Source organism: Ursus americanus, chromosome X (genome assembly GCF_024610735.1).
Source record: "Ursus americanus isolate L20-20 chromosome X, mUrsAme1.1.p, whole genome shotgun sequence".
Taxonomy (NCBI): Eukaryota; Metazoa; Chordata; class Mammalia; order Carnivora; family Ursidae; genus Ursus; species Ursus americanus.
The window spans coordinates 110,903,144-110,924,919 of NC_142164.1; the positions used below are offsets into that span (position 1 = coordinate 110,903,144).

General features: G+C 41.1%; 2 protein-coding genes across 3 annotated transcripts in view; one reads left to right on the top strand and one right to left on the bottom strand.

Moving 5' to 3' along the window:
* The window catches only part of CLTRN (collectrin, amino acid transport regulator), a 33,110-nt gene extending 11,732 nt beyond the window's left edge, over positions 1 to 21,378 (top strand). For both annotated transcript variants that reach the window (XM_087860254.1, XM_045805078.2), the window contains 3 exons: positions 6,132 to 6,245; positions 11,029 to 11,223; positions 20,562 to 21,378. In XM_087860254.1, the coding sequence (XP_087716380.1) occupies positions 6,132 to 6,245; positions 11,029 to 11,223; positions 20,562 to 20,718 (466 nt within the window). In that variant the 3' untranslated portion in view covers positions 20,719 to 21,378. The remainder of the gene's footprint in view (positions 1 to 6,131; positions 6,246 to 11,028; positions 11,224 to 20,561) is intronic.
* Positions 3,483 to 5,204, bottom strand: LOC148107006 (POM121-like protein 2). The gene has a single exon (XM_087860255.1). The coding sequence runs from the start codon at positions 4,815 to 4,817 to the stop codon at positions 4,086 to 4,088; it is 732 nt and encodes a 243-aa protein (XP_087716381.1). The 5' UTR covers positions 4,818 to 5,204; the 3' UTR covers positions 3,483 to 4,085.
* Positions 21,379 to 21,776: the final 398 nt, after the last annotated feature.

The following is a 21,776-nucleotide window of genomic DNA, read 5'->3' on the forward strand; positions in this document are numbered from 1 at the left end:
TGGGGGAACCAAGACATCATGGTTCGTTTCTCAAAGCATCCTCCAAACAAGGAGGAAGGCCCAGCCCATGAGTTTCTCTGTCTTCTTCTACAGCCTTCACCTTACAGCTGTCTCCAGAAGCAGGGGCTTGTCTCCCCTGGCCTTTCCCAAACCTTGTTCCTTTAGGAAGTGGGCATACTCATTCCTACTTCAACTGCCTGTACCTGAACAAAACAGAAACTCTTCTCAGTCATTATATTTCTATGGTTGCTATTTGTTGAGCACAAAGTTACTTTTCTGTTTTCTAAAACTCCTGGACTTCTTTTATGGAGGAACCACTATGTAGGGAGGATACTTAATATTCTCTAGTCGAAGACCCCTCAGCAGTGAATATTATTCCCATTTTTCACTCTATGCATCCTGGAGAGGTGATGGAAATAGTGCTTCATAGGACCCTAGTACAGTGCAAGGCTCCCTGATATCCTTGATATGTTTGAACACATAACAGAATTTCCAAATATTTTACATAATTATTAAGACCACTGTTATTCCGATGGATGCCAGTATCTTGCATTTGAAGATGACTATTATTTTTAGAGTACTTTTTTTTTTTTAAAGATTTTTTTATTTATTTATGTGACAGAGAGACAGCCAGTGAGAGAGGGAACACAAGCACGGGGAGTGGGAGAGGAAGAAGCAGGCTCCCAGCCGAGGAGCCCGATGTGGGACTCGATCCCGGAACGCCGGGATCACGCCGAGCCGAAGGCAGACGCTTAACGACTGCGCTACCCAGGCGCCCCTCAGAGTACATTTCTATGTTATATCTTTATCAATGAAGCCAGTAAAACTATTATTTACCCACTGCCGTGTTTTAGTCTTGTAGATCATATTACCGTACCCAGGCAACTTTCAAACCAACTGCTTTGCTCCTGTATTTGTATGTATTTAATTAGAAAAAATGCATCCAAATTTACAAAAGACTTGCAGAGATGATATAGCGAGATCCTGTGTACCAACGTTCCTCAACCTTGAGGGATTTCTTCCCTCCACTGCTCCTGAGGATATTTCAAACTGTCTGGAGGTACTCTGGTTTTACAGTTGGACATGCTACTAGCCTCGAGCATGTAGAGGCTGGGGATGTGGTACACATGCTACAAAAGAATAGACAGCCTCTCACAAGTAAGACTTATCCGGCCTGAAATGTTAATAGCGCTGAGTTTGAGAAACTGCTCTCGACTCTTCACCCACTTCCCTAATGCTATTATATTAAATAACCACGATAGATATATCGAAATTAAGGGACTGTCATGATTTCAATATTATTAAACTAAGGAATGTTTCAGACCCCTTCCCTTTTTCCCTGATGTCCTTCTTCTGTTCCAGAATCTAGGCCTCTTCAGTGATCACTCTGGCGATGGAGACAGCTTCTCCATCTTCCTTTGGTTTTCATGGACTTGGTCTGCCTTGGTTTTCAGGACTTTGACGCTTTGGAGGAGGTTTATAAGTGTTTCTGGTGTGGGTACGGTTCTGACCCCATCCAGGTAGCATATGGAAATGTGTGTTTGGGGGCTGCATCTATGCCTGCAGAGTGTTGTGGCATTTAGACGGCAGGGCTGAGAGATAATCAACGTGGTGCCAAGCTCAGGACAGTCCCACGTAATAAGGAATTTCCTACTCAAAATGCCACCAGCACCCTCGTGGACACGCTAAGATCTCAAGCCCTTTCTAGCAACTCATGTAGAGTGAAATGCCTTGTCTCTAGTCTAGCCAATGGCTGGTAGTAAACTTCAAAACACAAACTTGATTTCTAGAGGTTCAGTCCAGGACATTTGGTATCTAACAGTAACTGTCAACATTGAAAATGTTGAGTTTAATATTTTCAGCAACAATTTGAATCTTCTAGCAATCTTTCTATCTAGGTAGATAAAATATTTTCAATCTCTTTGCTAGGTTCTCCACGAAAGCATGATTTGCCACCAGTGGAAACCCCGAGTAAAGAACTTGAGTTCGTAGTAAAGGATGGTGTAGTTCCATGGTGATGGGGACACGGGAAAGTACGTGGGGTCACAGTTGTGTTAGTGGACTCGTACGTGCCCCTCCTCCTCCTTTATTTTTCTTTCTAGCACTTCTCCACACCTGCTAGTGTGTCCATTTACTTGTTTATCTTCTGTCTGTACCCCCTTAGAAAGCAAGCTCCATGGGAGAAGAGACTTTGCTTTGTTTATTCTCCGACTTTCCAAGGGGGATGCTGTGAAATTCATGTTTGAACAGTATTTAAAGAGGCTTTAGATGGAAAGAACAATGCAGGCAGTGTCCAGATGACCTCTTACCCGGTTCCTGGCTTCCCCATTTTTCCAGCAATATTACTTTGCATGTGCTTAAATTCTATAAACGGCACGTGCTACACATAATAGAGCACTCCCCATCTTTTTCATTCACCAGTGTATTTTTGAGATGTAACCTATCGTGAAAAATATGTAGCTCCAGTTCAGTGATGTCTGGGGGTGATATTTGTCCCTCTGGGGATATCTGGCAATGCCTGCAGATGTATTTGACTGTCCCCACTGGAGGTGGTCCTACTGATATCTGGGCGATAGAGGCCAGGTGTGCCGCTCGACATCCTGCAATGCACAGAATTATGTGGCCCGCTAGCCCAAGAGTGGAGAATCCTTAGGCTGTTTCTTTCCTTCACTTTGCAGAACACTATTCCCTTGAAAGCACATAGCATGTTTACTTTATCCATTCCCCGGTGCGTGGGCATGTAGGTTGTTCCAGCTCTCTGCTCTGACAGAGTGCTGGGAAGAACATCCTCACCGGTGTGTGCGTGTGTGTGTGCGTGCGTGTGTGCAAGCACACGTGGGAGAGTTTCTCACAGTCACGCTCTCCTCTAGGAAAGACTTCCAAGTGCTGCTGCAGATTGGCTGGACCCGTTCACACTCACAGGACTGCCTGGGGTTCCAATTCTCAGTGTCTTTACCAGCAATTCATGCTATTTAGCATTTTCAATTTTGCCAACCTGAGGAGCTTAAAAGAGTAGCTTATTTTTTTTAAAAAATTTTGCATTTTCTAATGATTAATAGGGCCAAACTATCTAAATCATTCACAGTCCACAGCATTCTCCAAAACTGGGGGAATTGTTTTTTTTTTTTTTTTCAATTTTTATTTATTTATTTATTTATTTTTATAATTTTTATTTTGTTATATTAGTCACCATACAGTAACCGGGGGAATTGTTTTTGCCAAGCAGGTACCACTTCGGTTTGTTCTTCTCCTGGGGCTTTGCTGTGTTTTAAAATAGCCTATTTTGGGAGACCAAGCTTGACTGTTGTCTGCCAGTAGAGGTCACTGTCCCTCAGAGGTTTTCCACCAGTGTGGTGTTTCTTTTGGTTTTGTTTTTTACTACTTCCCGCCCACCCCCCACACCCCACGACACCCCCCTCCACCTCCCTCTGGAATATATGGCAATGTTTGGAAATATTTTTCTATTTTCACAATGTGGGTATGCTGCTGGCCCCTAGAGGATGGAAGACACGGATTCTGCTAAAACCCTACAATGCAGAGGACAGCACCCAACGAATAACAACAAATTATCTGGCCCCGAATGTTAACAGTGCCAAGGTAGAGAATTCATGGTGTAGACAGAATCCTAATATACGTACCTTGGAAAGAAAGACAAAGACACTCTGTATGATAACGATTTTGTTTATTATTATCATTAAAAGAAGAACACTGTTTTCACTCCAGAAGCTGGGAAAATAGGGGAGAAGCATGCCTTCCTGCTAAGTGTGTTTCCAGGGAAGAGGCAGGAGGAGTGGGTGGGCAGGAGGAAGACAGAGATTTTGACAGCAATACTATTTCTTCAGCGTGGGCTCTGCAGGGTCGGGAGAGGTGGGTCTGGGGGCTTGGCGGAGCTGCCTGCTGGAGTGGTGAGGGCTGACTGGCGGGGTCAGTCACTCCTGCAGGGGTCAGCAGGGTAAAAGAACTGTGGGTTTGAGTCTCAGGAGGTGGTGGGGGCAGGGCTCTGGCTCAGGATACAAGGGGGACCTCGGGCTGCAGGAGGGCCCAGGCCCTGGGGAGCACTGATGTGCTCTTCAGCCCAGGCCCGGTCACTCTGCCGTGGCCTGGTGGTGTCCTGGCAGCAGGTCAGGCCCGGGGCGGGTGTCCTCTCCGTCACTGGGATCCCAGGAGCAGAGGCCTCTTCTCAGAGGCCCAGGCCTGGGCACAAAGGAAGGGACCACTCCATCTTTCCACACAGGCTTGAAGGCAGATGGCTTGGCCCCTGGGCTCTGCCTCCTTCTCTTGGCGTGGGGCGCTTCAAACTGGAGAGGTCTGTGGATCCTCTTTTTTCCTTTCTTGCATCGGCTCCGAGCCCTCAGCCGGCTCTCCTTGGCACAGGAGTCCGGGTGCTCCTGCATGGGTGGGCCCCTGCTGAAGCTCCCACTGCACTCAGGAGGAGTCATTTTGGTGGTCACCATGTTCCAGATGTTCAGGAGGTTCTGGGTTTTCCAATGCCACTGCTTCACGAAACTCTTGCGATTGCTAGAGAACTCCAACCCCAGGAAGGTCTGGAGGGGTGATTTGCCGTGAAAGCGCCTCCAGGCCTTGGGGACTATCACCCTCTGGACTCCGGGGTGGTCCAGGTGGGGCGGCATGGTGGGGTGGGGCCGGCTCCGGATCCAGCGCTCCCGGTGGATGGAGATGACTTGGCTCTGAACCGGGCCCAGTGGGCGGTAGGCGGGCCTGGACCGCGGGGACCGGGGCCTCCAAGCGGGGCGTCGCGGCGCGGCCTTGGCTGAGCCCAGGGATCTGCCCAGGGATCTGCTCAGGTAGCTGCCCATGTTCGCGGGGCGGCGGGATCGGGGCCTTCGAGGGGGAAATCCGGCTTCCACAAGTGCCCCAAGTGTCTGTAGACGCGGAACACGCAGGGGTACGGCGGCCGTTGAGATCCGGGCGCAAGGGCAGCGCGTGGGGTCATGAGCGGGGAACCCTCTGGACACGGGCCCTGCACGAGCCAGGCCAGGGCCCCGTGGACGCGACGACTGCTCCGGGAGCCCGCTGCTCTTGAGGACAGGGAACCTCTAGCTCCCACTGCAGGTCCCAGGCGCTTGGCTCTAGGCAGAGGGGCCACGAAGACTTTGGCTTTTGTACCTGACACTTAAAACGGGAAAAATGTAGTCATCCCGGTCAGGTCCTGAAAATTACAGAAAATCGACAGAATGGCACTCTCCTTCTTCATTATTGTAAAAATGAACATCATGCACTTGAATGCTCTTTTAAAGGAAGAGGAATTTATGTTTATTGGTAAAGGGGATGTGTGCTTTGATCTTCCAGAATGGTTGCTAATGTCACTTCTAGCAATTTTGCTCTTAGGGAAATGGCAAATGCCATTCATAATTTATGTTTTAGCTCTGACAGCATTGATTTATGTGGACACTTCTGTAATTTTCAACTTTTATATCTTTCATACATTCATATATAATTGTCTCCAATCTGAACACGAATGTCATTTCTTCCCTGTCATATCTAGTGGTAATGTATGTATACAGAGTGGTGTGGCACAATCCCAGTTGACAGTTGATAAGCAGGTAATTGCAGAAACAGTGTTTAAAGGCTGCTGGTAAATTGACGATAGCACTTCAGCTTGGAGGTCTCGTATTGCGTCATTGCGTCCGCTCCACTACTGAAGTGGGAGAGGGACAGCAGTGTGGCCAACACAGCAAGCAAGTGTTGGACCAAGGGGTGGCAACTGATTTGTCTGAATCTGAGATGTGGAAGGCTGAATGAGGCTAAAAAGAGCTTGATGAGGAAACACCAAAGGCATCTTTGGTTCAGAAAGAGGCCCAGTGTTGGGGAAGCCGGGGTGCTGTCAGCTAACAGGTGATGGAGAATGAGATCCTTAACACTCTCTACTGTTACTTTTTGTTATTTTTTCATTTTGGTAGATTCTTATTTAAAGAATGATCCCTAAGTATCTGATTTTGAAACAAAGGAAATTTCCTATGTTATTTTCTTCTTAATAAGGCATTTCTTAAAATGGTATAAATGACTTCATTCATAACTAAGACACCTTTTAAGATGGTAATAACACCAGAGCAGATGTCCTAATGGAATTATTCATTATTCGCTTATTTTTTTTTCCCCATCATCTGCAGAATTTCTCATGTCCTGCTTTGCAATGTAACCCAGCGGGTGTCATTCTGGTTTGTGGTTACAGATCCTTCAAAAAATCACACCCTTCCTGCTGTTGAGATACAGTCAGCCATAAGGTAATCACCACTAAATATGTCTTCTACTGGTATATCAGCTTGTTGATTGATTTGACTGTTTTCATAAATTTTGAAGAATTCTCTCTCTGCCTCACAATGATTTATTTATTAATATGTGAGAGATTTAATTTTGTTAGTTTGTATTAGGGATTAGTTTGGATCAGTGTTTCTCATCCAGGGACAATTTTGCCTCCAAGGAGACATTTGGTAATGTCTAGAGACATTTTTGTTGTCACAATTGAGGTGGGGGGGTGTTGAATAGACAGAAGTTAGGGGTGCTGCTAAACATCCTACCATGCACAGGACAGCCCCTCAGAACAAAGAATTATTCAACCCCAAATGTCAAGCGTGCTGTGGCTGAGAAACCCTGGTTTAAATATTAGCTATGAATGTTTAGTGCTGTCGTCTTTCAGCAAGAACACCTTGTACGGTGCTGTTGTGTGATGGTTCATCACATGGATTCTGGAGGCCAAATGCTAGGTTTTAAATTCTGGTTTTGTCTCTTGATTACAGACAAGTTACTTCCCCTCACTTTGTTATCCTCTTATAATCTATAAAACGGGAATAGTTATGGAACCTCTCAGAGTTGTTGAGAAGGTTAAATGAGTTAATAAATGTAAGGTATTTTGAAGGACAAGTCATACCTTTGACTTTTAGTTAAAAACCAATAAAAATATTCTCATTTCTTGGGTCTCTAAGGACTTAGCTTCATTAGTTAATGTACAGTCTTTGCCTTTAAAAGATACTTTTTGAAAACAAGGTAAAAGCATGACTCTCATACAAATTAAAAATAAATGCCACTAAAGATTTTATTGTCTTGTTAATTAATGAGGGAACCAGTAAAATGGTAAAACCAGTTCAAAGGAGACTTCAAGGAACCATGCATCTATGGGAATCAAGGAATGGTGATGTCCATTTACAAAAAGATGCACCATTCTATCCATCAGGTAGTGATCAATCATATTCTACCAGACACAATTCACTTGATTTTCTCTGAACAAGAATCACTTATATTATGTCAGTTCTCTACCACTTACAGATCTGCAAAATAACTCAAAGACAAATAGAAGGTATAAATTGTCCAGAAAGATGTATTCACCAGATACTCAGTAATATTTTTTACCCATTTCAAATTTTACAGTTTTTCCTGAGAGTTCCCCTCCGCCTCTCCTTGTGATCATAACAAACTTTCAAAAGTGAAGTGTATTCTTGACTTCAAAGAAGGATGCAGTTTGTTTTTACTTCAATCAATGTGTACGTTATGCATGTAAACTTTGCATCCCTCAAATGATTAATGTTGGGCAAAGGTATATTGGAAAATGAGTTCAGAAAATAAACTATTTCTGGAAAAAGAATGAATGAAACAAAGTAACTCACCCTCACAACAGACTTACAAGTTACCAAAATACACATTATTCTCTTTACCAAGGAGAAATATCTAGTATAAGAACTCATTTGTTCTCTGTAAAATATTAACATTTAAGATAATGAGTATATAATTAATGCCAAAGGTTTTTGTGTGAACAATCATCCATTTCCCTTGCCGAAGCAAAGGCCTTGAGGATCTATACTAGAGGGAAATGATTTAATCTGCTTTAACAAAAAGGCTTGAACTACATTGTTCCTGTACTTTTGCCACTAAAAAATATTGTTAAGACCCACCACTCAGGGAATAAGAATTAGGGACACTGTATTTCACGTGAAAAGGAGTTTTATTCAAGCCTTCCCCATGATCTGGGAGGGCTACAAGGAAATGCAGGCACTACGGTGACAGCAGGCTTCCATTAATGTGAGGGAGGAGAGTGAGTGTTGGGGGTGAAGGTGGAGGATGCAGGTGAATATGTCCACAGCAAAGTGTCTCTGTCAAAGGTCCTAGCAGGAGAAGCTACTTACGGGGTGACGTTGGCCGAGAGAATGAGAATTTGTGTCAGGAATAGGTCTCATCAGGATTGTATGAAAATAAAGAGAATGATAACAAGAAGGAAGGATAATATGAAAAGCAAGGGGATGGCAGCTAGAGGGCAGATAACAGGGATTTCAAGGCTGAAGAATCTGTGGAGTTGGGCAAAATAATGCTGATTCCACTTCATATTTGTACAACCCTTTCTGCCGTAAAGCGTGTTCCTGCACATCTGTGGCATTTAATGTCAACACCAATCACTTTTGAGTAATTATTTTTTTTAAAGATTTCATTTATTTATCTGAGAGAGAGAGAAAGAGAAGTGAGGGATAGAGGGAGAAGCAGGCTTCCCACTGAGCAGGGAGCCTGTTACGGGGCTCAATCCGGGACTCCGGGATCGTGACCTGAGCTGAAGGCAGATGCTTAACCAGCTGAGCCACCCAAGCGCCCCAGCATGATTATTATTATCCCCGGTTTATAAATGAGGGAACTAAGACTCAGGGAGACTAATCGATTTGCTGAGGCCACCACACTATAAAAATGAAGAGCGAGGACTTGAACCCAGGCATACTGCCATCACATCCAGTGGTGTTTTTTCCTCTCCCCCAGAGCATGCACACCTATGGGATTACTTGAGGGAATGACTCACCAGTTCTAAGGTGTCTGTTTTAGCTCTGTTATGAGGGCCTGGCCTTATTAGGCCAATCTTGGCTGGAAGATATCCATGTGATTGACACCTATTGGGGATTTCAATGGTGGTTGGAGATTTAGTCTGTACTGATCTAGAACTTCTAATCAGCCTGAGAGGCAAAAGAACAGCAAAGTGTTCACTAACCAGGTAGAAAGAGTGAAAATACTGAGCAACTTCTCATTTTATTCTGAGTTATACCTTAGTAGTGGGGTTCATTATTTTGTAGAGAGGTTTGTATTCCCAGATTATCAATGATAGGTTATAGAAAAAGCAGACTTTCCATAGTTTGACATTAACCAAAATATGGAAAGAGCCCAGATGTCCATCAACAGATGAATGGATAAAAAAGATTTCTCTCTCTCTCTCTCTCTCTCTCTCTCTCTCTCTCTCTCTCACACACACACACACACACACACACACACACACACACACACACACTGGAATATTACTCAGCCATCAAAAAGAATGAAATCTTGCCATTTGCAATGACATGGGTGGAACTAGAGGATATTATGATAAAAAATTACATTAGCATTATCCCCTGCTATAGATTATCTGGCTGGGATTCTTTTTCACATTCGTGAATAATCATGCCTCAACATAGATTTTTATTTGCTAAAGAAGGTCTTTGCTGATAGCCTAGTGCTGAACTGCAGAGATTCTCAAGCCATTTCTGTCAGATTCAAGACTTGCACTGTCCAGGATGGTAGTCACCCCCCATATGTGGCTATTGAGCCCTTGAAATGTAGCTAGTATAAGATTAGATACACCCTAAGTGTAAGTGCACATCAGATTGCAAAGATTGAGTACAGAATAAAGTGCAAACCAACTCAATATTGATTGCAGGTTGAAATCGTATTTTTCTGGATTTATTGGGCAAAAAAATTCTTAAAATAGTCTCGGGGTGCCTGGCTGGCTTGGTCAGTAGACCATGCGACTCTTGATCTCAGGGCTGCGAGTTCAAGCCCCATGTTGGGTGTGGAGCCTACTTTAAAATATTAAAATAATTTCACCTGTTTCTTTTTACTTTTCCTTAAAATGTACCTCCTAGAGAATTTGAAGTCACACATGAAGCTCACATTATATATGTATTTTCCACTGCTGCTCTAGAGGTAGATGAAGTCAGCTTGTCTAGTGTGAATTCAGTAAAGGCCATACGATATCCCCAAGAAATCTCCTCAGATAGTTTGCAAATTCCAGTTAGAAATTCACTTATTCAAATAAGTCTTTGCTATCAACCCCTCCCTAACTGCTGCCACCACCAAAAATGCAAATTTTCCCTGGGAAGAGTAATTCATTTACCTTGATATTTTTCTAGATTTTTGGACTTCTCAAGCACCAGTGACTTTAGTCATATGAAACTTGTAGTTTCCTGAACAAATCTATACCATTGTCTCCTTTCCTGTGCTCAATACACACTTTGGTCTCAAGAATTCCTATGTGTCCCTCGAAACACAGCTCAAAAGTTGCTTTCTCAGGAAAGCAGCCCTGACTTCTCAATATGGTGTACTTGGCCCTCCACTGCCTCCTATCGTGGCCATATTTACCTCTCTCATGGAACATTTTGCACTGCACTGTGATTGTGGAGGGACTGATGTGCCATCCTTCTAGACTGTACTAGACTATAAGCGCCTTGGTATTTTCATTTCACTTTGTATCTCCAGCACTTAGCACCATTATCTGGTACTTGGTAAGTTATCAGCAAATGTTTATTGAATTAATGAAAAAAATCAAATTGATGGATTTGCAGCTGCTCCTGGCTTCATGTTTTCTTTTTTATTCCTGTTTTTTTTCTTATGTTTATCACCCACTTTTTTACACATTATTTTACCTCTTCCGGCTGTTGGTATTTGTGTAAGCCACCTTAAGAGTTGTGTCATCTTAGTCTAGATGCTACCTTTCTGGAAATAAAACATGGTGGGCAGAGCTTGAAGCTCATGACTTCTGGTTACTTCCAGGACATTCCCAACTATGGAGGGCAGTAGGCGAGCCTTTCTGTAGCAGCCAGCACTGCTATGGAAAAAGTACCACAACATGATTGCCCCCGTCAAACTGTCTAGTCAACCTGAGGTCCCTTCCTACAGGGATGCTCTGTTTATAGAGGTAATTGTAATCATGGAGAGATAGGTCTGTACCTTCTGTTTCTAATTTTTTTCCTCTCTTGTTTGTTTTTAATCATCATTATATTGTAGAATGAATAGAAACCGGATCAACAATGCCTTCTTTTTGAATGATCAGACCCTGGAATTTTTAAAAATTCCTTCCACTCTTGCACCACCCACTGACCCATCTGTGCCCATCTGGATTATTATATTCAGTGTGATATTTTGCATCGTCATAGTGGCAGTCATGCTGTTGATTTTATCAGGAATCCGGCAACGTAGAAGGTAAGATACTTAAACGGAGTGATTTAGGGAGGATTTTCCTATTTCCTCATGACTTGGAAAATTAAGGAGAGGATTTTCCCCAAGCTGAAGATAATGCCTTAAATCTGAAACTTTGAAAATATTGGTGATTATCAAAATATCACGTAGGCTCTTGTGTTTAGAGACTTTTTAGAGACCAGTGTCCCTTACTATGACTCCTTCCATTACTATCTATTTCTTTATTCTACATCATATGAATATTTCATATCAGTAATTGATTTTAATATCTGTAATATGCTTTTTTAAGTTAGATGTACAAAGCTAAGCAGACTTTTTGGGTAGGCAGAGTTAATCTTTAATAGTCCTCTACCTCCAAATGCCAGCAGTTCCACAGTTCTTTCCATGCAGCCCCAGCTTGGCTTGCCTTTCCTTGGCCCAGTGCCTACAGCCACCATCATGTCCCAGATACTCTTGTGATTCTATACTTCCCTCCTTTCAACAATTGCTTGTCCCTCTAGTGCCTATAGTATTATATGGAATCATGTTCCTTGAAGTGAACTTTGAATCAATACCTTGCATCAGAATCACCTGGAACACTCATTTAAAATATAGGTTACTTTGCCCTACTGCAGACTTTCTAAATTATAATCGGTGAAGGGGATGGATTTTAATGAATATCCAGGTTATTCTAATTCACTTAGTTTGAGAGCTTCCAATTTGGAGATTCCTACTCCTTGAGTTCCTTTACCTGGATTCTGGGGGCACCTACAAACTTTGCTGTCTAAATTATTGCAGTTACTTCAAGGAAGAATTTCAGACCAGTGGGAAAGTTACTAAGGTAGTGGGACAGGAGGAGAGGAGGATAGGATTTTTCAGCATGATGAAAGGAGAAAATATTGTTTACAAGTACTTCTGATCCAGAGGGGAAGTGGGGAGAGTCCTTACTCTTCACTAGACAATTTGATTCTTCTAAAACCTTCTCGGCTGATACCGAGGAAGAGAAATTCTGATAAGTGGGAATCACAGGGACATACATTGGTTTTCAGAAGGGCCGATGCCCACTGTGGGATGAGTTTGGCCAAGTGTGGGTTCAACTAGATGTTTCTCTGGAGGTTTGCTAGTTAACATATGTCTCACTCTAGTTACAAGCAGAAAGGAATCATTTCAAATGTTGGCCTTTATAACTTTTTTTCAGAGATGATAAATGAAATGCTCTGGAATAAATGAGATTTATTGTCTAGTCCCCAACTTAAACTCAAAGATTAAAATCAAGTTCTACTTGCCTGATTTTCTTCATCTTGGCATGACATGCAATGCAAAGAGCCTTGGTACAAATTGTCAATTTGTTTTGTTTTCAGTTTTTTTTTTTGAATATTAAGAAAGGTTCCCTTGCAAGATTTGACTACTTATGTTTAATATTTTAAAGTTACATATTAATCCTAGAATGCTGTGATTCTGTGGTTTTAAGGATCATAACCTCTATAAATTCACTTCATCTCCTTGGTTCCCAGTTTTCTCACTCGCACAATATACTGTAGGAGTTAGAAGGATTGAAGGTGAGACATACTGCTTAGATTCAAAGTATTTGTATCGTAGATTCTGCTCTTGTATGTAATCCATTAACTCTATGCATATCAGGAAGCGCAGGCAATGAGTCAGGGAACCCAAACTTAGGAGAATATGGTTTGCAGTGCTAGTGTCGAGTTGGTTAAATCTTTCTTTGTGGCCTGTGCAGAGATAACTTTGCTAGAGTGACAGTGAGGTATACCGGTAATAATGAACTTGGTGGGATAAAAAGAGTTAATGCAGTGGCGTGCTTAGAGTGGTGCCTGGCCCACGGTGAGCGCTCAATAAGTGTTAGCTGTTACTGTTATTTTATTATCCTGCCATTTACTGGTCTTCCAGCTTGTGCTATCTCTTTCCTGCTGAGCAGGTTCTGCGGTAATATAATAATTGGGTGTGTAGCATCATAATCTGTTACCCGGGAGAAGTGAGGCTGTTGTCACAACCTTGCCTTCGCAAATTCATTTTGTGTTCAGACTAGGAAAACAGATAGACAAATCTCTTGCGTAAACCTGGAGAGCATCACTAATTGGCAAATAGAGTCGGGACAGTTATGACAACCTTCTGAAGATAAATTGATTTGTTGTGTTTTAAGTTAGATACAATCTGTGGTGGGCTTCTCTTGGGCAAAGTATTTCTTCAAAGGTATGGAGAGGGTGCAGTCTGGAGTGGGGAGAGCCCTGGTAATGGTGATGAAAGCCCTTTCTAATCATGGAAAAGGCTGGAGTTGCCCCCAATGCCTTTAGTCCTGAGGAAGACAAAGATTTGCTCAACAATTCAATCCATACATTACATATTAATGAACATAGTTTGCATGATACAAAATCTTAAATTTAGAAAGCCAGGAGAGTCTGCAGGGTCATCTCAGTTACCATTTTGCTTCTGTGGAGAAGTGTGCCACTGTCATCTATGACATATGCATATTGAAACTTACTGTTGAGGAAAATTCTCAAGGAAAGCATTTACCTGTGTCAGTAACAGCATTACATTGATTATTCATAGCTGCTGGCTGTAAAGTATGCAGTCATTGGAGGCCAAATTAGGTGAACTCAAACACCAGCTATACCCTTTAGCCAAATGATCTTGGTCGAGTCATCCAATTTCCATTGGACTGTTTCTCCATCTGTAGTAAGAAGATAATGTCTCACAGGGCTTCCGTGAGGATTGGATGAGATAAATATGTATAAAGTACCTAGAATATAGCATGCACTAAATAAACAGTATTATTATCCAAGATCAGCTTAACCCATTTCTGTGACTAGGAGATACTGAAAAGGGATCTCGTTTTCATCCAGAAATTGCCATGATACTATAAAAAATTTTCCAGTTCAATGGCTCATTGTTTGGGATTTTATTAGTTAACAAACACTATTTTAAAAAGTGATCTTATTAGAGTTACTGTTTACTATAATAGTGGTGAACTGGTTAACCAGCTTTCTTAAAAAATATCCCAATTTGTAGCATTTGTTGATTTCCTACCAAGTATGAAATTTCTGAATATTTAACAATGACCTCTTGCAAGCCTATACCAGCCACCATTACAAATGCCACCTCCTTGTGAAATAATTTGAGGAAGTTGCTTTTCTATTACCATCTAGTTGAGAATAGCAGTTTGTGGAAATGAGAGACTTGTCAAAGGAAAAAAAGTTGGAAAATTATTTTTTTTTAAACTTTTGGGAAACAAGCATCTGGGTAGGTGGGCAGGTACCCATGATGAACGGCATATACTTCACAATGATGTCTGTACTAGATCTGTGTCTAGTGCCAGCCCACAAGTAGATGTTTTAGCTCTCTGGTCAGCTTTATGATGATGATAATGGTGATGACAGCGATGGTTGTGATGGTGATGGTGATGTGACAATGACAATGGTGATGCACTTGATGTGATGTGTGTTTTAGTAGAAAAAGCACTGGATTGATACTCTTGGTTTTGGGTTCCAGTCTCAGGCCCTGGTGCTTATTAGCTGAGTGATCTTGAGCAGGTCACATATGGAAAATGAGGATAATAATATTTTCTTAAATAGTTATGATGATGAGAAGACAAAGTTAGAGAATACACACAAGTGCTTTATACACTGGAAAGTGCTCTAAATTCATCTCTCCAGAAGCCAAGGCCCAAAAGAGGTAAAAAATATCTTATTCCTTTATTGACCATCCATTCTGTAATGGGAGCTCTAGTATTTATCAGGGAAGATATATACACAGATAACGTGGATGGTCCCTTCCTACAAGGAGATTATAGTCTTGCACTTGGTAACAAAGCCAGGTTAAGGACTCAGGACATTGAATCCTAGCTAATGGTCACAGTTGAGCAGAGTCATTAGTACATTCATTTGGCTTATTTCTGGTTTTATTTCTATCCTATAAGGTCAGCAGTAAGCAGAAATACATTTAGATTTCTACAAATTCTGGTTTTCACACAAGGGGATGGGGCTCAGCCAACATTTTCATATACTGAAACTTCACATTCTTTTAAAGTTTTAATTAAGTCAGTAGTCTTAAAAAAAGATGTGTAAATAAAATCAGAAATGTTAGAGCTAATAATTGTTTTCCTTCTCTGTTCTTAAATGTACATACTCAATAGGAATCAAATGTGGGTTTTGAGTGAAGCCTGGGGAGATTAAGTAGAGTTATAGGTCCACTGGTTTCACCAATCTTGTTCCATTCTCAAAGATAAGCTGCTTTACATAGTTGAGTTTTAGCTCCTTCATTTGAAAAACAGGGATAATAACGGGCACCTGGGTGGCTCAGTTGGTTAAGCATCTGCCTTCGTCTTAGGGCATGATCTCAGGGTCTTGGGATCAAGCCTCATATTGGGCTCTCTGCTCAGCAGGGAGTCTGCTTCTCCCTCTCCCTCTGTGCTCCCTCTCTCAAATAAATAAGGTCTTTTGTAAAAAAAAAAAAAAAAAGAAAGAAAAACAGGAATAATAATAAAATCTTTATAATATTGCAATAGCAATTAAATGAGATGATGTATACAAAGCACTTTGTTTGGTTTCTGTCATGTAGTAGATACTAATTATTATTATTATCACTACCACATGGCAGACATAAAGCAACCTGCCTATAGTCGCATGGTCAGAAAGTTAGTAGTAACCATGTTTAAAACCAGATAGGCTGGATCCCAAAGCCCATCAATCTGACTGGACTGCAATGCCCACTGAAATCATTCCAGTAATACTGACATTTTCCCCAGGAAGTATCCATACTGATTATGAGGATAGGTCTCATTCCCCAATAATTAATTCTGCTCTGTTTCAAAGTCATATTTGTCTATCCTTTGTTGTTTTTCTGGCCATCCTTGGGCCTTGGCTCCTCAGCCCTATCTTGTTTGAAGGGAGACCGAAATATTCTTTGTACTTTCAGCCACCACTACTTTATCTTTTTTTTAAAAGATTTTATTTATTTATTTACTTATTTATTTATTGGCGAGAGAGAGAGAGCACAAGCAAGGGGAGCAGCCTAGAGAGAGGGAGAAGCAGGCTCCCTGCTAAGCAAGGAGCCCAACTCAGGGCTCCATCCCAGGCCCCCCGGGACCATGACCTGAGCTGAACACAGATGCCTAAGCAACTGAGCCACCCAGGTGCCCTGCCACTACTTTATTTGGAGCACACCCTGCTCCTCAACACCCCTTAGCTCTGAGAGTCACCCGGTATTTTTTTTGTCCCCTCTGTTGCCCCTCTTCTGTCTGGATTTATGAGAAGTATCTACTCGCAAGGTTTTGAAGAACTAGTTTCAGGTATTTTAGTTACTTTTTAAAAAAATCTTCCTGGGGTGCCTGGGTGGCACAGCGGCTGAGCGTCTGCCTTCGGCTTAGGGTGTGATCCTGGCGTTATGGGATCGAGCCCCACATCAGGCTCCTCCGCTATGAGCCTACTTCTTCCTCTCCCACTCCCCCTGCTTGTGTTCCCTCTCTCGCTGGCTGTCTCTATCTCTGTCAAATAAATAAATAAAATCTTTAAAAAAAATTAAAAAATCTTCCTGAACTGCCGGACATTGCAAGAACAGCAGAAGTCATTAACACTCAATTTTATTTTTCAGGAAAAAGAATTCATGTTTTTAGCAGAACATCAAATCAGAACGATCCAGAAGCATAGTTAAGTTTTATTGTTAGTAAGAGCAATGCAGAGGCAGTGAATCAGTTTAATATAGTACATACTATGAAATGTGACAAAGTGCCGTATTACTGTTAGATAACCTTTGAGCTGCTTATCATGGCCAGCCAGCCTGTTACTGACACTGCAGTTTGCGAAGCCCGTCAATGCCAAGACTCTGAACAACTGGATCTAAGGTCACGATGGCAGAATATGTACCTAATTTGCCACTGGCACAGCTCCATTAGATACATTTCCACAGTCATTTCGCTCAGAATCGTTTTGGTTGAGAAATCCTTCTTCTAAAGAAGACAAACTTGTCCTTGTCTGCTTGCATCTTTCTTTTTAGTTCTTCCCCATTCCTTTGTGAGACCTAACAGATTAGTTCTTCTTTATGGTTGGGAGAGGAAGGTGAGATTCCTTGCAGTGATCTGCATGTGTCCAGCTCTCTGTGATTTTTCATCTAACTTGATAAAAACATTTTCTGAACTGAGGGAACTAGCAAATAGACACTGGCAGTGTCCATTTCTAAGACTCCCATTGCATTGCCACCTACTTTAGAATGCTCCATCCACTGAGATTTTTGTAATATGAATTTCATACTTATATACACAAATTTTAGAGTAAGATTTGACTGTTTAAAATCTGTTTATTGTTGTGGAGAATTCTTATTCACTCCAAGCCCAGTAAGGAGTGAGTGTAGGGGAAATTGCATGAACTAGACATTTTTTGATGATAATTTATAAATATACATTTTTTACTGGGGCTTCATCCCTACTGAAACATCACTCCTCTTTTTTATGATCCATAAAAAATGGGAGGGAGGATGAGAGAAATTTGGAGTTTTCCCCTATTATTAAGTCCTTTCTTTTCACTTTAGGACAAGGACTGTGTCTGTTTAAACACACAGTAGTTACTCAAAACATAGTTATTCAATGAATGTTGGGTACTGTGAATGGAAATGATATGATTGATGATTATAGAATGTCAATTGCATTTGCCTTCTGGGGTACATGGAAAATAACAATACTCCTGTCCACAGGAAGGGGGGGCAAAGTATTCTAGTCCTCTAGTAGGTGATTTCACCTGGCTGTAGGACCTTCTCATCACATGAAACTGTGCTCACCCCAACCTGCCCTAATTGCTAATGGCTAAAGCTTAGAATGGCCAGTAGAGTATCTTCACCCTGAGGATGGAAAAACACAGCAGCTTATCTTTTCCTAGGTCTCTGGGACTAGGAACCCCAAACTTCTAACCCAGCATTAGGCCTGTAGTGATAAATTGTGACACCTGACAGTGACATATATATAATGGCGAAATACTTTCAAGCGATGACAGTGGGATCTACAGTATTGGAATGATACTTTACCTTTCTTAATGAACCTCAGCTATTTGGAATTATCTAATAAACCATCAGCAAAGCCTGGCAAAATCTATACTAGCTCCTAATTCCTAGGGTAGGAAAATAAGTATTTTCCTCCATTCATTTGGAAAAGCAATAATACAAGAGCTACAAGAAATATTATGTGTGTATATATTCATCTTTCTCTTTTTCCTTTTTTCTTTCTTTCTTTCTTTCTTTCTTTCTTTCTTTCTTTCTTTCTTTCTCTCTTTCTTTCTTTCTTTGGAACCCATTCAAGATCCACCCTGGGCTACTGGCTGAGTAACTTTGCCTACAGCAGTAGTCCATCCATCCATTAATTTATCATTCAGCCAGCCAGCCATTGATCTACATTTATTGATCCATACATCCGTCTGTCTAGGTAGCCAACTATCCATGTGTCTGTCCATCCAACTCTAAGCACATCACTTGACTGCCCACTCTGTGCTGAGTCCAGATCAGCTGTTTTATAAAATATTAAAAAATTTGTATGGGTATTTTGCCCACCAAAACATATTTTAAAATTTGGACTTGTCTGACTACTTCCTCCTGAGAGATTCAAGTAAAAAAAAAATGGTGGTGAGGTGGGGTAGGAACACAGAACACAGAATTTTAGAAAGAAAGAAAGAAAATCTCACTGCATCATATCTGGAGATACTTGTCAATTTGTCTCATTGTTGGTGATGTTCACCAGATTTCTTCCTTGACAAAATACAAATATCTCTATAATCAGTACCTTGCTTGTGGGGGTGGTAGACTGAGACTGTGTGAATACCCTGTTCTCAAATCATCTCTTACTCAGTGGTTGATATCCATTGATGAGCCTCATCGGAATCAATTATTATTATATTGGTGATTTTCTATTTCTGTTACTCTTTCTATAATGGTTGTCATTCCTTTGTAAAAGCTCTTTCTTTTCTCTCCCTTCCTCCACCATATTCTTTAAAGCACATTAAAATGGACTCTCATGCAGGACTAATAGGAAACTCCACCTCAGTCATCACTGGGGCATCTTTACCACCTCCTCACTCACCAGAGATTCACGAAGGTTCTAAAGAACTTCCATAGTGGTGGGAGTCCAGTCCATCCTGGTCACCACAGCAATGCCCACCATTCCAGCAGTGTGATCCATTCAGGTCTGCCTCTTTGAAGTTTCCACAGATTCCTGGGACAAAAGAGTCTCTGGCAAGTCTGGGAGCCTCATGCCCAAAATCATGCCTCCATGATGCCTCATCTTTAATCTCTTGTTATCAAGCATAATTGGCTCAGTGTCTCGGTCCTTCACAAAAGACAGGAAGACCCTTTGAATTCAAGGCTACAGCGTCCCACACTCCAAGGAAATATTAAGGGTGGGGCTAGCAGAGTCTACAAAGAATCTGAGAATGAAAACTCAAAGATTTATATATAGAGGTGGGGTTTTTCTTTTTTTTTTTTTAATGACCTGGAATTTTAGCCATGAGTTGTAATATGATTAGTAAAATGTGTTCTGAGTTCCAAAAACCCAACTTACAAATGAAGACAACCATTTTGTAACAAATAGAGCCGAGCAGTGAAACCTGCAGTTTATAATGGTTACTTCTTTTCTATAAAGGAGTGTGTTTGCTTCCTGATATCTCATTTCAATTTGATTTTCACTCAACATTTGCGGACTATTTGTCAAATCCTGTGAGAGGAATTTAGTACTTTTTTAAAATTCCATTTTTATTGTTTTCCTAGAGCTAAATTTTTTAACTTGCCAAGTTACCATACATTTTCTTCACATTCCTTAATGCAGTTTGTGTATGTGAATGTATATGTGTATATGTGTGTATGCAAATACACTAATTCATATAAATGTATATATTCACTCATATACATATTCATATATATTTAGTATTCCAAATAAAACCACTTGTTCTGGGGTGCCTGGGTGGCACAGCGGTTAAGCGTCTGCCTTCGGCTCAGGGCGTGATCCCAGTGTTATGGGATCGAGCCCCACATCGGGCTCCTCCGCTATGAGCCTGCTTCTTCCTCTCCCACTCCCCCTGCTTGTGTTCCCTCTCTCGCTGGCTGTCTCTCTCTGTCAAACAAATAAATAAAATCTTAAAAAAAAAACACTTGTTCTGATCAATATTATATATCATCCATGCAGACTTCTTATCTTGTAGCAAATTTTCACTTCATTAGCTCTTTATGATCTTTGCAATTTATTTGAAAATACAGAATGTCATCAATTATTTCATCATTCTAAGTTTCCTCTTCCCTCTCTTGCTCTCCATGTTTATACAGAAGACCAGGCTTTCTTCTTCTAGACCCCAATCATTCTTTTTATGTGCATTTAGGAAGAGCAAGGGACCATCTGAAGTGGATGACACTGAAGATAAGTGTGAAAACATGATCACAATTGAGAACGGCATCCCCTGCGATCCTCTGGACACGAAGGGAGGGCACATTAACGATGCCTTCATGACAGAGGATGAGCGGCTCACCCCTCTCTGAAGGGCTGCTGTTTTGCTTCCCCAAGAAACTCAACACTTGTTTCCGTGCAACTGCTGAGCATTATAAATTATCAAGGGCAGATCATCTATTTTTTTTTCACCATTCTTTTCTGAGAAATTTTGCGTGTGCATGAAAGTAAAAGGCCATCATTTATACCCCTGAAGACCATCGGAATCATAAACTGTTGACTACTCAAAATATTCCAAAATATTTCTTTGACAGCACAATGTATAGGTGTAGTCATATGGTGTCTTTAGTTATTGGTTTAAAAGTGCATTAGTGTTAAGCATTTCCGAAAATAAGGTCAGACCAGTACATATATATATATATTTTTTCACACTTTGAAGACCTATGGAGAGAGATTTTTCCAGTGAAGAATACCCATATGTGGTGTAAAAATCTTTGAAAATGGATCCTTTTTGAATATTTTTCTATCACTCTGTATGTGACTAAGCAAGAAGAAAATATAATGATTGTAAATGGGATATGAATGATGAAAATGGGAGTGTCAATACACAAGGTGGAATTTGATCCTGTTATCATACCAATACTTATTCTCTATCATTCTCTAATAAGGCAGCCCTATTGGTTGACTATTTCTGCAATTTGTAAAAGTACAATCTCTGTGAATTTAATAAAGTGCTAATCATCTCTTTTTAATTATGTGACTGTTGCCTGAGATTTATTTTCATACTGTGGAAATTAGTAAGCCTGATTTTTATTAGTTATGTGTTATCTGTTCTGCAACCCTAGAAATGAATTATTTTTGTTGTGTGTATCCTTGCTTGAAGACATCTTGTACTTTGTAGACTTCATTTTACTTCCAGATAGGCCATGACTATTCTAATTTCTAATAATAAATTATTATACATTTATGAATAGAAAGAAAATTTGCTGCTCAGTCTCCTACTGCTATCATCCATAGTTGATGTTACAGCAACGGTTTCTAACTCCCTTTCCTGCCCCATTGTTACTCCCCAGATATGGACTCCAAGATGGGTAATTGCAGGCAGAAGGTTTATTGGGGAGTGCTCTCAGGAGATACACCTGTAAGAAGT